The sequence below is a fragment of the Daphnia magna genome, linkage group LG2 (genome assembly GCF_020631705.1).
Source record: "Daphnia magna isolate NIES linkage group LG2, ASM2063170v1.1, whole genome shotgun sequence".
In the NCBI taxonomy this organism is placed as follows: Eukaryota; Metazoa; Arthropoda; class Branchiopoda; order Diplostraca; family Daphniidae; genus Daphnia; species Daphnia magna.
In genome coordinates, this window is record NC_059183.1 from 6389686 (window position 1) to 6412601 (window position 22916).

Genomic DNA, 22916 nt, shown 5'->3' on the forward strand with positions numbered 1-22916 from the left:
TACTATGGAAAAGGAAATCCGCTTCTTTATCGGACTGACATGAAAGTTGATCGATACGTAACTCAGCATCGATCGACAGATTATTTTCGTTTTGCAATGTATTATCACAACGTTGTTAAAAACTTAAATTATTGTGAAGTTAAGTTCGTAGGGAAGGTACTGCTTATACGTTAAGGTTCACAAATTCTGCAGGAAACGACTACAAACAAGAAAAACGAAATGGCCGTCCAGGCGATCACAGCCGATGCCCGAGATGTAGCTGTCTGGAGTGAAATCTGCGAGAGGCAGTAAGTTCCTATCAAAATATGTCATAATTAGCTGTTTAATAATAGTGCCCCGTTACGTTATCTCAGGGCTAGGTCAGCTGCATTTGAACTAGCGCGACACATTCATGCTCATTTCAGCAGTGAAGCTCAACTGATTGCAGATTCTGCTCTGATATCCCTTTACCAAGATTGTGCTCAACGCTTTGTGGACCTCTTTGTTCGAAGCTATGATGTGGAACTAAAAAAGTTATCTGGCATAGTGGTGAATTCATGTGACTTTGTCAAATATGGGAAAAGCAATGGGATCACACATTTCCCAAGTTCTGCTTCCAATTTGAGACCAGGCAGTGTTCCGAGAACTGTGCAAGACTGTAGTGATTATTCGGATACCGAAAGAGATATTTCTTCTACTTCTTACCCTTCTGTCAAACCTAGACAGACAGGGCCAAAGCCATTCTTCAGACGCTTTTCTTTGAAAGGTTTTCGGAAAGGAAAAGGATTGTTCCACAAGCAACATTCAGATGAAGTTGAACTCTCAGGCTCAGCAGTCGCTAGTCATACTCCTTCCTCATCTAAGCCTGAGCATTCTGGCCTTTTCTTACGTGGCAAAATTCGCATGTCAAAGTTGGTGGTAGAATCCTTGTTTGAAGGTACGGTCAACTACTTGACCAGTGAAAGCCTTGATGGTACTCCGAAATGGGAACGTTGCCGTCTTTGCTTGGTGAAAACCGTTGGTGGCTATATGTTGGAGTTTTTCTCTCCACCTAAAGCCAGTCAACCAAAATGTGGAGTATTCTGTTTCTTGATAACTGAGGCAAGAGAAACAACAGCGCTTGAAATGCCGGATAAGGAAAACACTTTTGTTCTAAAGGTTAAAACAAAAATTTAAATTTTTGAAGCATAAATGAATTGTCAGAGAATCTTGAAAACCTTCATTTCTCTTTTAGGCTGCCAATAATCTCGAGTACGTCATTGAAGCTGCATCCAGTGATGACATGCATAAATGGTTGCATTCGATACGCTTATCTGGAGCACGATGCATAAACACAACTAATGGGTAACGATAAATTCGTCATCAACTAAATACATAATATCCTAACGAAGCATTGGTGAGCAACTTTAAGGTCATCAACCGAAGGCACAGTGCACCGAGGAGAAATCGAGTCAAACGGCAATCCAAATGAAAATTCATCGGTGTCCGTCAGTGCAATTCAAACCACCGATTTCATTGGTCAACGAACTCTATCTCTGAGGGGATCTCGTTCGCTGCTTCCCGTTTCACCCAGTCTTGAGGATCTTGATTTAGGCACTAGTCGACTTGATCAGGAACACGGTAGTTTATTTTGTTTACATCGTTGTGTATGTTAAGCAATCAAAATGGTTGCTGACGGAACTAAATGGTGCAAGTAATGACTTAAATTCAGATTACGTTCTAGATTTGTATGGTACATTGAGACACTACCCTTGGTTCCACGGGACGTTGAGTCGGTCAGATGCGGCCGGGCTAGTTCTTCAAGAAGGAGCGGTAGGACATGGGGTTTTCCTTGTCCGCCAAAGTGAAACCCGTAAAGGCGAATTCGTTTTAACTTTCAATTTCCAAGGCCGTGCTAAAGTAAAATTACAATTGATATTCAGACTGTCGCCCGCAATTGCCTAATAATTTTCTTACCTCTGTTACAGCATCTACGTCTTACTATTAGTAGTGAGGGGCAATGTCGAGTACAACACCTTTGGTTTCAATCCGTTTTCGACATGCTGGAACACTTTCGTTCGCACCCGATCCCTCTGGAATCGGGAGGCTCATCTGATGTTACGCTGACGCAGTATGTTGTAGCGGAATCAGCCTTTCAGGTGATTTACTTTTTCTATCTATCACTGTCAATGATTGCCATCTTCAAGCTGTTTAAATAGGCAATGACTGTATCTTCGTCTACCCGCAACGGGCTGAGCAACTTATCGGATAGAAGAGTTGCAACGCCACCCCTAATTCGAGAGGTACCTTCGACATAAACAATTTTTATTAAATTAACTAATCATTATTAAGCGAGAAGTTGACGTAATCTCATTTTCGTAGGTAATTATGAGAGGAGAATCGGTCCGTCGACGCATCGAGTCGATGGAGCAGCTACCCTCTTTAAATCATCAAAATAACGGAGGAAACTCGGGATCCAGCCGTGCAATCGAGAACGCCTATAGTTTCACATAGAAATGTTCGGAAAAAACAAAAAAAAGCAAAAAAACGAACGAATTATGCGTCGCCTCAGCGCCTCCAGTCATAAGAAAAATTTGTCTCTTTACGTTTCTGTTGATCATTTCGTGCATCTTCATTGATTGTCTTCCCTATTTGAAGGTTTGCAAATTACAAAATCTTCGTCGGATTTACAATCAGTTGCTCGTCTTGGCCAGAAATCCAGGTTTTTATCGACCGTTTGTTAGTTTTCTTATCCATCAGCAAGTGCGGATCTCAAAAATCTTTGCCTCCTGTTATTTGATCCAATTCGATCATGGACATTTCATGTTGCCCGGTAGGTGACATGAACAAATTCAGAGTTAAACAGTGGGATTCAGTCGACATTCGGTTTGATGCTGTCTTGCCACGAAAAAGCAGCACTGCTCAGGCATAATTCATTTAATTTCATGAAATATAAGCGACCATCACCCGTAGTAATAATGAAGAAAGAAAGCTGCACCGCAGCAGTTCAATTCTAAATGACAATGTAAACTCCACCAAAACTTTCCAACTCACCAAACCAGCCGTCTTCTGCTTTGGTTTGTAATTGTTTATACCGGTTCAGACACTTTCTCTATATTCATTTGTAGCCTACACGCTTTATAATGATGAGGAGTATCTTTTGTTGGCCACTGGCCGGCTAGAACAAAACATAGACATGTTCATTCGTGGCATGTTGAAGAGTTGCAAATTGACTATATATAGGAAGAAGGGGAACCAACACTCTCTCTGTAGGCTTTTGGTATTCGGACGGTTATGTGCGATCTTTTTTTAAAATGTTAACGGCTACGAGTATATCAGGAAGTGGAGACTATTTAGAAGAAATGTATTTAAAACACCCGCAGATTGCTGGGCCCATATTTGGGTGAAATATACCAAACAAAACGGTGCATTCGTTAATATGGCAGTTCAAAAGTTATTTAAGAAACCCTTTATGATCTTCGCCACCGTTAACATCTGTGTTATCGGAAAGGCGTCTGTCGAAGATACACAAATAAAAACTTCGTCGTTCGGCGTTTGCATTTCCACTTTCAGAACCGTTAAATACAATGTTACCCCATTGTTCGCTACGTATACTACTACTATGTTACTAGGATCTCTCGTGACATGTTGAGATAATATCAGCTGGAGATGTGTACTTACTCACTTTGCTATTACAAATATCAATTGATTCTAAATTTTGAGATTCTGAATATTAAAATTTTTTTTTAAATATTGCTCCTATAATTTAAAATAGCAAAAGGAATTTCCCAAGCAGTGAAATTCCGCGATGGTGAAATGTCTAGTGTCCCCAGATGCATAAAGGCAAAGGTTTCAAATATAATGCAAATTTTACAAATTTTTTTAAAAGAGACAATAAAGCCTTCATTATATTTTTCCAAGATGTCTTCGTATGTGAAATTTTCAGCTAAAGTATTATTAGTATAGTGGTCTTTAGGGTACTCGAATGTTGCGGATATGTTAACGTTACGGATACGAGTTCGGAGATGAAATAAGGGGAGGCACTGACTCGAACCCCGTCTAAAACAAAAGCAGTTTTATTGGCACAGCTATCTTTGTAATGAATATCGCTCTCTCTGGTGCTGTTTGGTAGTTTTAGCCGGGACAAAGGGCTCTATATCAGTGATAGTGAGAAGAGTAGGCTAGTTAATGATAGTGGAAGTCAATCAGTCGTCTGCACTGTCGTGTTTAGATCAGCCAGCGGCCTGGTCAACGTTCCCCATCATGAAACTAGTGCGACGTGAGCAATCCCGTGAAGGTGGCCGTGACAATAAAGCACTCATAATAGACAAAACGTACACTTACAAGTTATGCCATCCACCCAAATCCACCTGGACCCACGACCTTTAAATTTTCTATTACTCAAAGAACATTACTGACAACATGGTAACACGCGACGGTAAGAGCTCAAGCCCATAAAACTCTGCATTTGTCCTTATTAAAAAGAAATTCGACGCCGGTGCCACAAAGTCGAATGGAAATTAGGGCGTCACAGTCACAACTGATGATTTCCTTGCTGAGGGTTGGCTGTGGCTTCAGCTATAGTCTAGTAAAAGAAGGCGTTTCCAACACAGTTTCCCATTCAGCTTTCATCATTACCTGTCCGTACATATCGAAGCCATTTCTCTCATTTCTGCCTCTCAATTTTCGTTTTTTAAGAAGATTGAAAAACAATGATTGTCGACATTGATTCAACATTCCTTTTTAAAGTAACACAATTGGAATATTTTTATTTGGAACGTGATTTACTTAAAAAAAACATCACATTCCGATATTCATAACATCCAAGCATGAGGCAATAAAAGGGACAGTGATTTGCTTCAAATACAACATAAATCAAATTGTTGCGAGTACTTAGAAGATATTTATATAATAATAATTAGATTCCTGAAATACAATAACAGAAACAAATTGTCACATTTTACAATAAGAGGATAAATAATAAGTAGGTCTTTATTCAAAATGGTCACTTTTGCTTGGTAGGTTTGAGCAGTCTTTTTTTTTTACTGTCCAACCCTTATGTGACAATTGAACTTTTTGAGATGCTTCTTTTTTGCACGTCTGACATCATATTCAACTTTACACAATCCCATAAGCAAAGGAAGATTTTGTAGCCGAGATTATAAACTCCCAAATTACATATTTTTCAAATGCCAAATTCGTTCCTTTTTTTCCCCAGCAGAAATATAGTTAACAAAACAATTATCAAACGGTTAACTGTTTCAATGTCCCCTCCCTCACTGTTGTCTAGTCTAAAATTATGGACAGCGAGTAGCGTTCTAGCAGTATAGTGTATAGCAGCTTTGAATTATTTTTATCTTTGGAAGCGACGAGGTTGCCGCTAATTGCAACGTATTTACAGACCTGTAGCTAATTTAAAGCAATCATGTATTATTCGCATTATCTTGGTGGTCTTGCGAAGACGGTGGCGATTCAGCTCCAGTCGGTTCCGTGTGACAGTGAACGCAATGAAGGCATACAGCGCAGTGGCCTATCTTTTTTGCCAGCACAGATCTGAGCTTCAATGCTGGGCCGAGTTTCATGTTCATGCTTGTAATTAGATGTTCTTCGGTTAACAGGGGAAGAATACTACCGTCGATTGATTGGTCTTCAAATGCCTGAAACGTGGAATGCGAGAAATGTTAACAGGTTTTTCAAGTAGGCTATATCCAGTATAAGGAGCAGGATGGAGATAATGGTGAAATGGTATGATTAGAAAGTAGGAGAAAATGTTGTCGTTCGTTTGAAATCGACGCATTGTTTAATGTAAATATTAATCTATATATTGCAGAAATTTTTCCTCAATCAAAAAAATATATATTAGTTGTTAATTTCTATACTGTTTTCCGAACTTGATGTCAGTTGGCCGTAAAAAAATAGTCATTGCATGTGGCCTTTGCCGTCCTGTATTTAGAACTCTTCCCGCATTTGCTACCATATGTGATTTCCTTCTACGATGATCATCGAGATCATTGGAAATGTAGAGAGCATATACTGGGTAAAAGGTATTCAAAGGATGAGCAAACCAGTAGGTCTACTAAATAATCTGAAGTATATCGAAAATGATTTGCTTACCTGTGCATATTCGCAGCAGAGATCAATGCTTTTGATAAAATCCACCACATGACTGATTGACCACTCACGGACTTCAGCTGCGGTCATATTACAAGAATGGGCGGAACAACCCAGGCCACGGTTCGGGGGAAGTTGTCCAACTGCTATTTTGTTCTGAATTGTTACTTTTTTGTCTCCGTAAGCATTACTGGTGTCCGATGCGAAGCGTGAGGATGGTGACTTCCTGCCAATAGGAGAGAATTGTCTCCCGGGAACGTTATTCGAGTCCATAGCAGGCGACCTAGATGAAGCATGTTGGGACAATCGACTACGGCTCAGTGATTCCAGTTGTGAATCTATGTTTGGACGCTTGGCCATAGAAGCGCTTAGATCCAATGGGATGTGAGACGCCACTGCAACCGTTTCGGCTGGGCGTTTCAGTGAGGCAATGCCAGTTCGGGTTGCCGTGTCGCTAACGTATGGATCTGTACGTGGCGAACCACGGGCAGCAGCCGAACGGACGATGCTCAGCAGCGCTTGAGTTGAACTCATGTCCATGGCAGGGCCGGAATGGAAGCCAGGTGCCAGTGCTTGGCGGATATTGTTGTCTTGGCCCAATCCATACAATGGCAGCATTGGCATGGCGGCAAATGCTTTCCTTTCTTTCTTGCCAGTTTCTCCCGCTGCAGATGCCATTTCGTAGTGTTTACTAGCAGCAAGCGCATGAGAAGTGAACGTACTCAGCGGAAGGTTAAAGAGGGAGAAAGGGGCCGACTGTAAGGATGCTTCGCCTGGAATCAAGTCCTTATAGGATGCACGCGAGTCTAATAGTGACATGAAACTGTTGCTTTCCTGCGATCGGTAGTCATTGGGATTTGAATGATTGTATTTGGCTGCCAAACTGCGCATGAAATCGCTGCAGTTCCGCGACATTTCCAGCCCTTTCGACATGGATTTGTTGTTGGGTGCGTTGAAGTTGGGCGGGCTGAACCGTTCCACTGTGGAGTAACACGAGTCACTTGCCGTTTCTCCAGCTGGTGGTGTAGCAGGTCGAAAGGAACCAGAAATGGGACTATATGGTGAAGAACCTGTTCCAGTCTCTGCGCCGGGACTGCAACGTTCGTGTTTTACACCGACAGACGAACCATTCTTGCGTGCCATTTTTTTCCGGCGAGCTTTGTTTGGCAACGGAGCTTTGACGCCCGTGTCAGGAATGCCATTTTCTTTCTTCGGTCGACTATCTGAAACAAGAAGAGAGACGTTATTGGACGCCACAATTAGATAGCATTTCATACAGTTGGTATTAATACTACATGCAATCGTAACTCACCTAAATAACGAAAAAAACAAAAACAGTAACAACATCAAAAAGCACTATCGAAATGTACAATAAGGTGAACCGCTATTTCCAAGAACATCTTTTAAAACAAAATTTACATTCTTTGATCGAGTTTTGGTTTGATCATCTCCCTTGAGATAAACACAAACAGACTTTTTCGTTCACTGAAACACGAACACGTTTTACGTTTGTGGGTGTAAATATCTTTCACTGATTTTTTTTTTTTTTTCTGATCTTTTTATCGTGCATTGTCCACTACCGTACTACAAGGCGGATTAGATTTTAAAAAAAGCGGAAGGAATCAATTTGGTGGCGTGAACTAACAAACGACTTAGTACGACTTTGTGGTAGACTAAAGCGAATTTCTGTAGAAACAACACGACCGTATTGTTTCATAAATTGTTGTTTTGTGTCTTTGATGTAATCTGTCAAAATTCAAGTAGCAAAGAATGTCACAAATTTGGCCTAAAAAATTGAGCTGTTGTCAAGTTCTGCAGTACAAACTGGCCGTTGAAAAAAGTAGGCCGCTTCAAATTCGACAAACATTAAAACATCGCAAAAAAAACAAAGAAAAATAGGTAAGAACTTACTGTAACACCATTTCGGCCATACGACAGGGCTGTCAGTTTCCAGATTCGCCATTTTCTATGAAAGCTAGAGGTAAATCACGATAGTTACCGAAGTAAGCCTCAGAAAGCGATACTGGATTGATTCACTGCAAGGTTCTTTTCAATATCGTTTGAATCGGTTCAAATTCGATTTTGAAATTTCAGAGAATGATGACTACGAACAAGTGCACAAGCTGGCAACAAACCAGAAAACAGAGTGGGCTCTCCAGGAGATTCTCGTCCTTTGCCAAGGTCTAAAAGCACTGTCCAGTTTGCCTCAGCTTGATGAGTTCAATTCTTTTTCGAATCCTTTCCCTTCAAGCAAGCTTCCTCGACATGAAAAACTGGCTACATTCACAGAACGCAAAGCGACGCACCGGTGGGTTTGCTTTATACAACTTGACTGACCAAGCGATAAGTCGTGACTGTAGTCGACCAAGCAGGGAATATTTGTCTTGCTTCTTCCTTCAGGCTGTAGCAGGTGCGGTTCAACGCCAGTTCTACTAGCCGGAGTGACATGCTCTGAAAGGCACCGCTGGAGAAAAATACACCGATTGTATCAGCAGTTGACCATATGGCTTGGATATGATGGCTATTAACGCAGCTTCTTTGATCGCAGTTAACCGCGTGATTGCGAGTCTGGTATCAAGGACAAGAACCAGCTGCGTGCGATGCTGAAGAAGAAAACGAATAGGAACACCATCGGACTGTGGAGGCCGTCAAAGAAGTGCTCTTTCCTTTCTGTATTTGAATTTTTACCACGAGAGAAATATAACACCTTACCTCCAAGGTGGTCGGCAAGCAACTACGTTCAGCCAGATTCCGATATCAAGAAACAACCCCCCCAACTACTACTTACGGCTTGACGAAAGGCTACTCGGCAATGACGAAGCTCACTATTCCCTTCGGGCAATTCAGACTCATTCCTGCCATATGGAGAAGCAGGCGGCAATCAGTGATCTACTGACATATGTGCGTGATTTTTCGATCTCATATAACAGCGAGTGTATTATAGTTTAAGTAAAATTGACTTAAGAAAGCCCTTGTTTTTTATTTTATACGGTTTTTTATATAAATACTGAATACCGTAGCTCTTTGGTCAGCTCGCTCTTGACAAATGCCTTCGTTTTTCTTGATTTTGAGTTATAAGCATCTAGACGATTGCAGTATAGACAATGCACGATGCTATTACTTCTGTTCTCAATCGGTGGCCCCATCAGTATTAAATCCCTGCGACAAGACGACAACAATATGAAAGCGGACAACCAATTCTTTAACTCCTTGCACATGGATTACTTTCTGAAGTGAAAACGTCCCCACGCGAAATGGCTTTTAAAGCAGAGGTGTATCATGAATAGTTAATATTTTTAACCAGAAGAATAGTCGCGCCAAGGTTTTGTTTTTCCCATTGTGTAAAACAGGAAGCAGGCTGACAAACGCGCAAGTCACACAAGTTATTCGCCGGTCATCAGCGTCGGTTTTTGTATATACTATTATGTGCAGTACGTCAGGGAAGTTCAGTTAAAACCACAAACTTTTTACTATTTTTCTAAGGTACAGAGTACATCCAAATGATTATTGGTTCTTGAAGCCTACATGGGTCGCACTTAGGTGCTACCGTCCCATTTCCTCTGGCTACTTCACTTGTAGAGGGCAGAAAACTCGACAGGAAACGGAAACGGGAGTCACCTTCTTGCACAGTAGTATGTGAAATATTCAGTCTACCTCCTTTCGTTTTCCACCTGTACCATTTTTATTTTCGTTTTAGGGCAAATATGTCGAGTCGATGCTATACAGGAGGTACACACACACACACACACACACACCACTGTCTGTGGTGGGAAGATAGAGACCGTAGTAGACGCTGGTCGGAAGTGGAAATGTCAACCTCTCTATTTAACCTCTTTTCCTGCCTATGTGGTACATCGGCTCACACCCACGCAATAGCCAACAGGTAGAATACCTAACACAAATATACTGTAAATTTCTTTTCTATACAACAAGAACAAGAATCAATGCAGGCAGCAGAAAACCGATTGCTGGTTTACGGCTCGTAAAATCTTGTTGAATCGTCATTCAATCAGATAACCTACAGGGTAGGCCTATGTAGATTCATGTGTATTTCTACACAATGAGCTCGTTTCTACATAATCTGGCACAAAGTCCGTTTTCTAATGGAAAAAGACCTTTATCATCCAACCTTGTAAATGAGAACGAAACAATCGTGGAATCGATAAAGTAACTCCATCGTTCGATGGAACGCTTCGTAGAACTCTGCGACAGTCTGCCGTACGGCACGGCATTTCAATGGTTCGAAAGTTCCCATCAAAAAGGGAAGAAAAATGGTAGAATGGTCCGACGGTTCGGTCGTGTGATTTCCTTAGTGACCATTCGCACACTTAATGGTCGTGGAAGTTGTTGTTCAGAATGAAAGCGGCGACTTGACAAGAAAAGGGAAGAGACAAAATGGGAACAATATAAAGAAACATTTTTGTTCATAAAAGCAAATATATTGAAAACTGGAATGAAAAAAAAAAAGACACACACATACGTATACGTTTAAGGAAGGAGGAAAAAAGAAGAGCAGTGACCTATTTGGGAAAAGGGAAACGACGATTGTAACTTCACGAGAAAAGCAGCGGAAGTGGCCGAGTAGGTTCCAAACAGCTGGGACTAACCGCCTAATCAGCCGGCCATTCTATCATTTCAACTGGGAACAGCCTTGAGTAGCGTAGCCAACCGACTAGTACTATCTCACCTGTATACGCTTAATCTCTTTTCCAGCAAAGTTTTCCATTCAGTTTACGTCACCCTTTTACCTGTCCACGTATCGGAGCCATTTCTCTCTCTCTCTCAATTCTCGCCTTTCTCTCTACCTTAAATTAAGGAGTATTTCCTCTTTAGCCGGCAGTGGTGGAAGGACGGTGAGAGGATGCAGTCACAACCTGTAAGAATGCTGTATGAAAAGAAAATTCGGTGGGAAGAGAGAGGGGGGTGTGAGAAATGCATAGGTACTATGTCCAACAACTGTGGGGGAAAAGGAAGTTGGTCGACCGAACCTCGCTCACGACCCTTCGTAATCGTTCTCTTTTTCTGTAACGATTGGCTTCCGTTTTCTATGCCCTAGGTAGGCGTCGAGCCAACGCTCGTCCGACGGAAACGATCCGCCATTTTGTCTCATGAGCCAGTTGCGGCAGTAGCTTCTCTCTTTGACATTCGACAGGTATAAGTGACCTGCAATCTCTGTTCCGTCCGCCTTCATTATTGTTAAGACAATTGGGTATAGTCTTAGTTTTTCTTTGCCAACGAGTGCCAGCTATTTTTTTCGCTGTTTTCCTATCAAGTCCTCTTATTGATAGTCTAGTTATCTGCATGCACGGCATAAATTGAGCAGATTCCGCAGATTCAGACGAAGTTAGAAAAACAAAGCCACAATCCATACGGTTGAACTTCACTCTCTGTGATATTGAATTTAGAAACAAACTGCTGCTGCTAACAATAAGGTTTTAATCCAAAATTCAAAAAAAAAATAAAATAAATAATGGCTCATGATGGGCGAATCGTTTTAAAAACCAAACTATATCTAGGCTTATAGCCAATTAGCCATTTGTTGAATACTATTCCTTTTATTATTATTATTGTTATTATATTATATATTTTGTTCAAATCTTTTATGTTTGTCTTTTTTGGGTTCTCAGGATAAACCTAAATCGCATGGATGACCAAATCCTAGTTAGCCACTAGATTTGTAGTTGAAAACGTAAATGTTCTTAAATTTACTAGTATTTAATTGGAGGCGTTTTCGCAGCACCAATAAGCTCACCGACAAAAACTGCGTCACACCTACTACTAGCGCAATTGTAGTTGTGTTTTTACCCAATTTACCTTCGCCGTTTGCTGCCAAGGAAACTTGAAACATGTGCTCTCGCGCATTTGCAATTGTATCCCATTTTTCCCAACCTCTTGATCGGCTATTAGTAGATTTGGTTGGTTAAAAGCTCGGTAAAAAGAATATTAGCCAAAGAGACTAGAGGTGATCCAGCTGATGGTCACCTCAGCAACAGCCGTTTCAGTCTGAGGATTTTTGTCTATAACTTTCTCCAGGGGGTGTAAAACTCTTTAACGCGGTGTAGGTATACGAGATTCTAGAATCGCGAGTGATTTTTGAATCAAAAAGTGATTGATTTGTAATTCAAGAATCATAATTTTCATGCTAAAACCATGTAATTCCTACTGCAAACTGGGGATTTTGTGATTCTTTCAACAACAAAGAAATGATTCTTTGGCAAATGTACGAGATTCTTTCGATTTTTACACAACCCGTGTTTCTCCGTAAAACAGAGCTCGTTTAGCACCGTAAAACCACGTATGTAAATGTTACCTTCACATCATTGGTCTATAGTCCTTGTCAGCTTTCGAACTCAGGATAATTTCGGATAATTCTTGAATGTACTAATCGTTGCATTTGGGGCCCATCACAAGACCTGTTGCGAATTTTTAACCGGCTGTAATCGTTAGGCCTAGTTACTGTATAACAAATCATTCTCTACATCCCTTATTATACGGAATGGAAAATTTTGGTATAAAACCCGAAATTTTGGCATAAAATAATACTAGGTTGATATAATTTTGGCGATTAAGAGTGTTAGATGATTAAAAAATTTTCTTGGGGAATTTGAATAGAAAACTGACGATTAAAAGCGACCTAGGAAATATATGTGTGTCCAATTTGTTGTTTTCTTCTTGTTTTGCAACCACGTTGGTTAGTACAGAATGATCTAGTCATTTAAAAGCCCCGCCTGTTACCCCAATACTTATATTACCATGAATAGTAGGCTACATTATTGAACTAGCATGTAGAAGATAGTCATTGCCACCGTGCGTCGATTAGTAGGCAATTTATACAGTTAATGCACAATCTTTATCAACGTGCCAAATTTAATCTATAAAAAACTAGCCTAATGAGGATCAACATCTAGTAGCCGAATAATGTCCATGGCATCTATATAGTTTAGTTGAATAGAAATGTTTAGACATTTATCGGCAAATTCAAATTTGTGCTTAACATTTTGCTAAAATCTTACAAGTTTGGCGTAAGAATCAAACTCAAAACAAACAATAATCCTACCGTGGGTGTGGTATCCCTTTAAATGTTATATTATACCTAACCCACTAAGTTCTAAATCTGTAATTCCAGGAAAACAAATAAATAGTTTTAAAAATTGGTTTTTAGATCATTAGTGACAATATAGCTGTATACGTATAGTAGCCTAAGTGATATGTGATTATAACACAAGCAAACAGAACACATGAAAAACATCTGGTATAATAACCGGTAAACACTTTTAAAGCAACCAATTTAGCCAAAATTTATGTTATATTTTAACTTGGGGCTTTGTTTAGATGGCGAACAGAACAAATTAGTCAATTAGCAGGGTTTTTTTTTTTCTATAACTTGAATTGGAATGGTGTATCAGGTTAAACAATGTCTTTTTATCTTGTACAAATTCCGTGTTGAAAAAAAAATGAGCAGCAACTGTATTCAAACCAGAACGATTACAGAAGAATGGCGACCTAAGTATAGTTATATTCATTACCTAATTTGACTATGTGGAAATTATTTCCACGTTATAAAAATGCGATGGAGTTAGATGTGGTTTAGTTTTTAATATTGGTGACAACTTGAAAGACTATGTATACATTTCGAAAAGGCAGCTACTCTGCCAACGAATTTCAGACTCATGATAAAGTTTCTGCTTCTGATAACTTTTAAGGGAAAACCCAAATCGAGTTAAAATATTTCCAAAATACAGTATTTACGACATACTCGTATTTGCGTTTGCTTAAATGCTATTTGTGGATTTTTCTTCCGGGTTGTAACTGGCCAATGGAAAAGGCTGTTCACGGAAGAAGCCCATATCAAACGCAAAAGCGATAGAAAAAGAAGCGTCTCGTACGCAACACGCTGCACGAAAATGCGCACATTTTTGCCGATGAAAAAATTCCTGGAACGACGTAAACAGTAGTTCTCAATCACGTTGGACGCAACAAACGAGTTACTAATGCAATTTATATTTATGCATAGCCTACTCGAAAAGTAAAACCTGGAGCTTGGAAGTTCAAAAGTAAAGGCCCTTTTTACACAAGGGTCTAACTATGATGGACGTCAGCGCCACTAGACTTTGAAATTGGAACTACATAATGGTGCTACGTTCTGCCTAGTTTCCAGGGTTCTAATTTAAGTAAATTTCTCTAACGCCTCCGCCGTAGTTAAAGGGAGCCATATCTAACTGATATACTGTATTTCATGTTAGCTATTTACTGTGATGACACTTTAACAGTTAACGGCAGTCAGAATGAAGTTCGATACTAGTATATGCCATTAACCTTTACCAATAAAGCTGTATTCTAAATGAATGGCGTTTTGTTGTTTCTTCTTTCAAAGCAATTTTATCTTGTAAGCTTAAATGCATTTTTCTTATTAACAGAGCTTCATGTCTGAATTAAAAGTGCCAATGTCGGCGGCAAATTTTCAATGCGGTAAGGTTGTTACTTTTACTGTCAGAAGGGGGCACTTGGTAAATACCACCGAGTAAAAAGAAAAGAGCTATTGGTTGCTTCACTGCTAAAGTGCGGATAGGATAGGGAACCTTCAGGCTTTACGTTACCTATCGAGTAGGCCATGGTTTATGCAAGGAGAATCGGATTATAGGTACCTACTCGCCCATGATGTATATATTAACTACTATTTTGAGACCTAGATGGTGTTGTATTCTCAGTGTGGCCCACAGTTTCTAGTGGAAATTATTATAGATCCGCCATTCTTCTTGTTTTTCTAACCGGAATTACCGATACTCGATTCTCCCTAGCGACTTTCTAACTCGACGTAAAAAGTTTCCTTCTTTTTTGGTAAGTAATTTCTGTGGGTTTCAGCGTTCTTATCACCATCAACCAAATTGTTTGTTTACCTGTCTGAGGAACCCAAAGACGTGCTTGAATTGTTTTGAGGAGGGTCGCCATTTTTGCCTAGATTTGTGTTACTCTAAATTTTTTGTTGATATTTAATCGTTAGATCCTAGTCAATTCTTTTGCAGCTAACGCATTAATTTTTCTCAAATTTTTCAACTGTGGTTTTTGTTACGTCGTCGGAACAGTTGTGTTGCCATATATTCAGTGACAAGCCTTTCAGGTGACCTTACTTCAACACAAATCTCTGCCAGACATACAATTCCCTTATTACCCAAAACAAAATCAGTGTTGTATCACATTGTCATCTTATAAAGTGCCACTAATAGGAATTTTCCCTATGGACTTAACTTCAGTCATTTGAAAGTTTTTGTGAATTAAAAATTCAGTGAGAGACAGTAAAATATCCTTTTCTTTAGTTTCGTTAAATCATGAACGAGGAGAGTGTTATGTGCAATGCCTGAAAACTGCATAGAGTGTCTTAAAAGAATTTTCATCTACAGTGTGTCATGGGAACTGGAGTGATGCTGTGAACTTCAATGTATTCTCCTTAATAGAGGCTGTGACTGATCAACAGCCGAACTATGCCTACTGTGCCAAGGTAATATTAGGCAGCTTTGCCATATACCATGCTTAGTCTGAATTCATGTGTACCAATAATATCCACTTTCCAACCATTGTTTTGAGACTCTTGAAATCCAACCAACCCTCTTTTCAACAAATATTTTTTCACTGTTCAGTTAAGTAACCTTCAGTACAAATACTCAATATAGGGCAGGCAGTTTGAAGGACCCAGAGGTAGCAGACCTCTTTGACCATGACGACCCAGACCGGATATTCGAAGATCTCCGAGAGATCGGTCATGGAAGTTTTGGAGCTGTTTATTATGCCCGTCATGCTTTTACGAAGGAAATTGTGGCCATTAAAAAAATGTCCTATATGGGAAAACAATGCCATGAAAAATGGCAGGATATCCTCAAAGAAATTCGTTTCCTTCGACAGTTACGCCATCCCAATACAATTGAGTATAAAGGATGTTATCTCAGGGAACACACAGCCTGGGTCAGTATTTCTGATCAGAATAATCAGACATTTAGAGCTCGATATACTAATGTTATGCTTCTTGTACACAGTTGGTCATGGAGTACTGCCTTGGCTCAGCTTCCGATATAATTGAAGTACATAAGAGGCCATTACGTGAGGAGGAGATTGCTGGCATCTGTGACGGTGTTCTACGTGGTCTGGACTACCTGCACACTATGAATCGCATCCATCGCGACGTCAAGGCTGGCAATATTCTTCTGACTGAAATTGGAACTGTTAAGCTAGGTAGCCAATTCATCGATTTCGGGAAATATGCCGTCGATCTAGATGTTAAAAAAGTGTTTCATTCCATAGCTGATTTCGGATCGGCAAGTTTACATTGTCCGGCCAATAGTTTTGTCGGAACTCCATATTGGATGGCGCCAGAAGTTATCCTTGCAATGGACGAAGGACAGTACGATGGAAAAGTGGATGTCTGGTCATTGGGAATTACTTGCGTGGAATTAGGTACGTCTTTTAACGGTTAATGCATCAAATTACTTTCAATCATCATAGAATCATAATTTATCTTGTACAATATGAATGCCCGTTTCTATTTTCAGCTGAGAGAAAACCCCCTTATTTCAATATGAATGCCATGAGTGCCCTGTACCACATAGCGCAGAATGATAGCCCATCGCTATCGTCATCTACTTGGTCTGAAGTATTTCGTCATTTCGTCGACTCTTGTCTTCAAAAGAATCCATCTGACAGACCTACGGCTGGTCGTCTTTTACATGTTCGTATAGTTACCAATTGCCCAGAACGTTTGAACTGGTAATTAAGATTTTTCATTATTATGCAATAGCATCAATTTATTACACGTCCAAGACCTGGGACTGTAATAATTGACTTGATACATCGCACTAAAGCTGCTGTTCGTGATCTGGACAATTTAAACTATCGTAAAATGAAGAAAATATTGATGGTTGATTCTTGTGAAACGGAAAGCAATACTGGTGATGCAGAAGGTGGTCGATCGCGTGTACTTCTCGTCGTCTTTGTAGATACGAATACTTACGAAATTTGTCTTCTTTAGGCGAAGAAGAACAAGGTGGTGACAGCAGTAAAAGTAATTCAATAACGTCCGAACAGAGTATTCAATCAACCGGCATCAGCGCTAGTTCACAAAGTAGCTCTACGAGCAGCATCCCGCCACGCACAGCGGATCCGGAAAACAGCTCGATATATCCCATGTCGGTTCGAAATCGAACAAAGGTAAAGCTTTCGCTGCGCTAATAATTTATTTATTTTTCAATTTCATTAAAATCATTCCTTTTGCAAGCATTCATTTGTCCCATGAGCTTCAATATTTATTTTGTTTGTATGTTTCTTTTTATTTTGTGTGATTGTTCCCCCCAAAAAAGTCGCTGCACGCCAACAACTTGTCGGGTGTGAGCGACGGTCTATCACTTAGCACCAACGCAACCAACAGCCTGAATACCAATCACTTCGCTACCATTAGAACTACGTCGATCGTTTCAAAACAGCAAAAAGAGCACATGCAAGAAGAAATGCACGAGCAAATGTCTGGCTACAAACGCATGCGCCGAGAACACCAGAGTGCTCTGATCAAGGTAGTAAAGCAGTATTTATTTTGTTTCATTTTATTTTCCTTTTATTGTGTTTTGTAACTTGGATTCGAACTCTCCTCATTCATTTCCATTGTCGCCTTAACAGCTGGAAGAGAGATGTAGAGTAGAAATGGAGGGCCATAAGCAAATGTTAGACAAAGAGTACGAAACGTTACTAACATCATTCCGCAAGGAACTGGAAAAGCTTCATGTGAAACATCAGCAAGAACTTGAACGCAAGGTAGAAAATCGCTCAAAGCTCTCTTCGCGTTACCCGAATTAATGGTACACTTTCCCAACTTGAAGCTGAAGCAGAATTTATCTGGCGAGAAAAAGCTGACCAAAGAAATGAACGCGCGACATTTGCTCGAAAAGAAAAATTTTGAAATTCAGGTGCGTCGCGAATACAAGCAAACTAAAGAAAGGTGGAAGCAGGAACTCAGCAGCGATGAGAGCACAACAAAACGCCAACGAGATGCGGCCCTACAGTATGATTGTTTTTAAAGAGGGAAAAATTAACGAAGTTCTTGTGTTCAAAATTTTTTTAAAAAATGTGTCTCTAGGAATTACAAAGATTCCTTGAAGGCAATCGAAGCGCGTGAGGAAGAACGCTTGACGAAGAGCCAGAAGGACTATTTGGAATTAGAGGTGCGCAGATTACGGCGTGCAAAACTCCTGTCTTATCACCGATTAGAACGTGAGCTGTTGTGTGAAGAGCTCAATAGGAGGCAAGCTCAATTGGAGACGGCCCACGCCATGTTGCTTCGCCACCATGAGCTGACGCAAGAGCTGGAATATCGGCAGCAGCGTGCAGTTCACATGCTGCGAGAGGAACAGCTTAGGCGACAGCATCAGACGGAATTGTCCAATCAGCACGAGTACACCCAGCGTGCAGAGCGCGAACTACGCAAAAAACACGCCGTCGAATTGAAGCAACAGCCCAAAAGTTTGAAACAAAAAGAAATTTTAATCCGTAAGCAGTTCCGAGAGACGGTTAAAATTCAGACACGCCAATATAAAGCGCTCAAGGCCCAAGAGCTGGCCTCGACACCGCGAGACCAACAAAAAGGTGTGATCAAGAAACTGAAAGAAGATCAGCGACGCAAATTGACTCTTCTCGGTGAACAGTACGAGCGAAGTATCGCCGAAATGCTTCAAAAACAGTCGGTATGTATTTCTCTCTGCTTTTGCTTTTTGTCAATCTGCCATTTTGCCTAGTAGCCACTGTATGGCTTCAGAGTATTTGACGGGGCATCAGTTAACTGAAAAGAAAGAAGGGAAGAACAAATTACCGTTTTTAAGAAACCACGTCGGACATCTGCGATCGCAAATCGGTCCCATGTTTGTCCAATGCGTTCTCTTAGCTGATGTATAATCCTAATAGTGTGTTTGAGTGAAAAGGAAAGGGGAGGGGGGTGATGGCTTAAGAGGATCGGTATCGGCACATGGATAGTTGCGGAAATTTTGCATTTTCAGCAATTTCCAGTGACGAGAAGGCACATTCTACTATCTTAGCGCTTTCTCATTTTAGATTAGCGTAGTTACCTCATTAATTCGGGAAATTTTGATACCATCTTGATACTGGTACTCGTTCCCACTAAAGGAAACCTGTCAATCAGCCAATGTGAAGTCGCTTACAAGTTGTACCGGTAAAATGTTGACTTGATCACGTTACGAGGCAATTGTATCTGCATTATAGAACATAGTCTAGATTTCCATTGGCTTCCAAAGTCTATCTCGCTGCCCACGTAAACCTGCGGCAAGCGGTCAGCACAAAATATTTTGGCGCAATGTTATCGCGTTTACTTCTACCCGATTAGAAACTTGCCCTTTTTACGAATCTCAAATCCATGGCCCATTGACAATGATATAGATACAGTATCTTTCTTTGTGTGGTATTTTGGCTTTCTGTGGGAATAGGATGAGTTTTCACTAAATAAATTTAATAATTCTGGTAAGGCACTACGTTGAGGTATTAAAGCCATGAGATATTGTCGCCCAGTCCGATTTATCCGGTTTATAGGCTACTGTTTGGCCGCACGAGTCGGACCCGGACTGCTTTTCCAATTCTTAGATCGGCCACGTAGTTTAAGACACTTTTTCTTTGCGATCCGCAAATGAAATTCCGTTCTATAAAATGGTACGTTAGCTGTCTGAGGCAGACAAGGTAGATTTGCGTTGAAGCCTAACCATTAAGCCAAAGGCTGGTCGGTAAATGTTCGTGTTGAATAATAGCAAAGGGTTGTAAGATAGATTTTGTTGTACAAGCAATAAAAACGCTTACTGCAAATTGTACTTGCCAGGTCATGTTTCACTGTAGATGTTAACCTTCCTTTGCATTTGTTTAAATCTAGATACGCCTAGACGAATCGCAAGAAGTGGAAGCGCAAGTGATGCGGGATAAGCTGCAACGAGAATTGGAAATTCTTATGGCTTACCAGTCAAAGAGTAAAATGACAGCCGAAGCACAGCGCAATAGGGAGAGAGCGGAATTGGAAGAAAGGGTGTCGGTGCGCCGTGCCCTACTGGAACAAAAGGTGAGCGTCTTCAAATAAAAAATTAATAAATTTAGGTCTTTCCCCACGTCTTATCTGCACTAAAAAAAAAATCTACCGCATCTGGTTTCCCCTACATCGTAGCAGCTATTAGCTTTGAAACTGCTCCAGTTTAGTATATTGATAATTATAATTTTCAAAATACCGCTAGATGGAAGAAGAAACGCGAGAATTCTTACGTGAACGCTCCGACCGGATCCGTCTGCTTCACGAAAATCAGGCCAAAGAATTAGAACGTTTTGACGACGAATCCGTGAGACTCGGCTTCAGGTTTTCACATTTTTCTTTCTGTTTTGTTTTGTGTGTTTGTTTTGCGTTAACGACTGTATTTTTGAATGTGAATGAAATGACTACAATGCAGTGCACTAGCCATTGCTGAACCTCCCCGCGAAACGTATGGAGACGAAGACTCTGACAGCATCACGGGAAGTACGCTTAGCCTGAATCGTCCAGGTAAACGCATTTGCTATCTTAGCATAAATTGCCGTTTGTTTCTCATCATTGATTTGAATTCAAAGGGGTACCGAACCACCACGGTGCAAATCACTCAGTGGCAACCACCTCAGCATCATCATCGTCACAATCTTCCTCGTTCACTCCATCATCCAATTCGGTTTCTTCCAACTACGCCTGCACTGGACGACCATGAATTGTGTGGCCATCCACTTAGGTGTTAGCCGACCTCTCACCCTTGTATAGTATTTACTTTCAGCACCTCCGCACGCCATCATCAAAGTGGCACGGGAATGATGGTCGAATCGATCCCTGGCATTAAAAGCAGGACACAAGCATGCAGGCTTGCCTCCCAACAGATTGATTGATATATAGCCATTAGGTTATGGAGAGGTGAAAGGAGGTGGTGGGCAATTAGTCAACACCCTCCTCCGAATCCATCTCGGACGAACCTGCTTTTTTTTATTTGTAATTATCCCTATGTTCAACAGGCCATAAATCCGCATGATCCTTGAAAAACAAGACAAAGAAATAGTAACAGCAACTACAAAAGAAAATGGATAAAAAGAAAAAAAAAAAGAACAAACAAAAACAAAACCAAAAAGGAAAAAAAAAAAAAAAAGTACATACACCAGAAGATAGACTGCTAATCCATCTTGACAGTAGAACCCCATTCTCTTTCGGTTTCATCGTCCGAGAATAGGATGGCCTGGCCGATATGGTAAAGCCTCTCCAATTAGCTTATGCACCATTGCTTTTCCACCCGAAAACTTTTCGTTGCCCTAAGGCTAAACCTATTGAGGCCCTTGGATTTATTTTTAATTTTTTTTTTCTTCTTTTCTTCTTTTCTTTCCCTTTTCTTTGGGGAGGATCCATGCAAGTGGGTATGCTAGACATTAATTTGACTCGTGGTACATATCACATTCGAACTTCAGCCGTACTGTTCACGAATCTAACGACACGTTTCCCTGCTTTGTAGCAATTTGCCTGTAAAAATTGGTTTTGAAAGTCCAGTAGCAAAAAGCGTCGCGACCTATGACTAGTTGGCCACGAGTCCTGCTACTGCAACAAACAACAAAAGAAGGCGGTCTCGTGCATCTTAGATCTAAAGTGATGTTTCTTCTACCCTAATCGTATTGCATTTGATTATCGCATAGTTGACTTTGTCATAAACATGCCAATACTTTACCTTTTCGTTGAAACCCCAAACATCCAATTACCATAGGACGATTGAAATTTAGCATCTTTCAATTTCTCCCCTGTTGTTCAGGGTACTCCCAAACAGCCAGAGCTAACTATTAGTCATCCATCGATGCTTAAGTTAACTTGATCCATCTCTCTTATTCATTTTGCTTTTTTCTAACTATAGCAATTAATTTGTCCAGTTGATACAGTAGATGCGTGATTCCGTGTATATATATCTTGTCGGCGAACAAAAGAAAGTTTCGGACACGTTACACGCTTGCAACTGGGGAAAACAGTGGGATGAAAGTGGTCTAGCAATTAATGAAAACAAACAAACAAACGAAAACAGTATCTGTGAGCACGTTTTACATCAAATGAGTGAATTGTATTTCAACAAAGGCAAAATCTTAAACATATTTAGCCCCTTTGTGGAATAATAGTTCTTCCTTATGCCAACGTTTCCCCACGACTGTGTAATAGCCACCTCACCCCCTAGCTATTCCTCTTCAGTGCTTTTCGTTTAAAAAGTTGCCTACTTCTTCGACGTCTTCGATGACTTTGAATATCGGCTCACATAACGTGCAAATTGTTCGTCTCAAAAATAGGGTCAAGAGGAGACAAGAGTGTAGAATTTCTCGTCAATGAAATATTTGGACAGTTGTATGAGTTTCCCCTTTTCCGACGTATTCCGTGTATTTTTTTTTTTTTTATTCTTTCTTTATTATTATTATTATTATTTTCTTCCCATGCCCGACTCCTTATCTCTGCCACGATTTCTCTCCTGGAATTGTTCCATTTTAGATTTTTTTTTCTTTATTTTAATCCTTTGCCAGAGGAGGGCGGGGTTATTTTGGAATATCTCTCCCGACCTATAGGGTATCCAAAACCTAAGTTCTACATAGGCCCTCTTGATCATGTCTGTTACAACAAACGCAAAGGATGAGTGTTGCAGAAACATATTCTAATACAATACACTTGTCAAATTTTATTTGGAAGCTTTTAGTTTAGTGCGTCAGAGTGTCGTTCAAATAAAATGTGCATGTCTGAAACGGTCTGCAGAAAGCAATGGGTAATATAAAGTGATCTTGCATCTCATTTTAGT

At 40.4% G+C, this 22916-nt stretch overlaps 3 protein-coding genes across 3 annotated transcripts; 2 read left to right on the forward strand and 1 right to left on the reverse strand.

The window, feature by feature from the left end:
- Positions 1 to 23: 23 nt before the first annotated feature.
- Positions 24 to 2644, forward strand: LOC116917065 (SH2B adapter protein 2). The gene is made up of 8 exons (XM_032922428.2): positions 24 to 287; positions 354 to 1137; positions 1214 to 1323; positions 1391 to 1599; positions 1691 to 1878; positions 1947 to 2117; positions 2178 to 2261; positions 2341 to 2644. The coding sequence occupies exons 1-8, from the start codon at positions 220 to 222 to the stop codon at positions 2470 to 2472; spliced, it is 1746 nt and encodes a 581-aa protein (XP_032778319.1). The 5' UTR covers positions 24 to 219; the 3' UTR covers positions 2473 to 2644.
- A 2050-nt stretch (positions 2645 to 4694) lies between these two features.
- LOC116917068 lies at positions 4695 to 9009 on the reverse strand. The gene is made up of 3 exons (XM_032922432.2): positions 7981 to 9009; positions 6073 to 7292; positions 4695 to 5615 (listed from the first exon to the last, which is right to left on the reverse strand). Exons 1-3 carry the CDS (start codon positions 8030 to 8032, stop codon positions 5382 to 5384), a joined length of 1506 nt encoding a protein of 501 aa, XP_032778323.2. The 5' UTR covers positions 8033 to 9009; the 3' UTR covers positions 4695 to 5381.
- A 5768-nt stretch (positions 9010 to 14777) lies between these two features.
- On the forward strand, positions 14778 to 22802 carry LOC116917070 (serine/threonine-protein kinase Tao). Its single transcript, XM_045168602.1, has 16 exons — positions 14778 to 14907; positions 15468 to 15565; positions 15738 to 16026; positions 16098 to 16293; positions 16363 to 16515; positions 16611 to 16786; positions 16856 to 17018; positions 17087 to 17265; positions 17415 to 17624; positions 17728 to 17862; positions 17928 to 18109; positions 18185 to 18788; positions 19976 to 20158; positions 20328 to 20446; positions 20538 to 20629; positions 20695 to 22802. Exons 2-16 carry the CDS (start codon positions 15549 to 15551, stop codon positions 20823 to 20825), a joined length of 2829 nt encoding a protein of 942 aa, XP_045024537.1. The 5' UTR covers positions 14778 to 14907; positions 15468 to 15548; the 3' UTR covers positions 20826 to 22802.
- Positions 22803 to 22916: the final 114 nt, after the last annotated feature.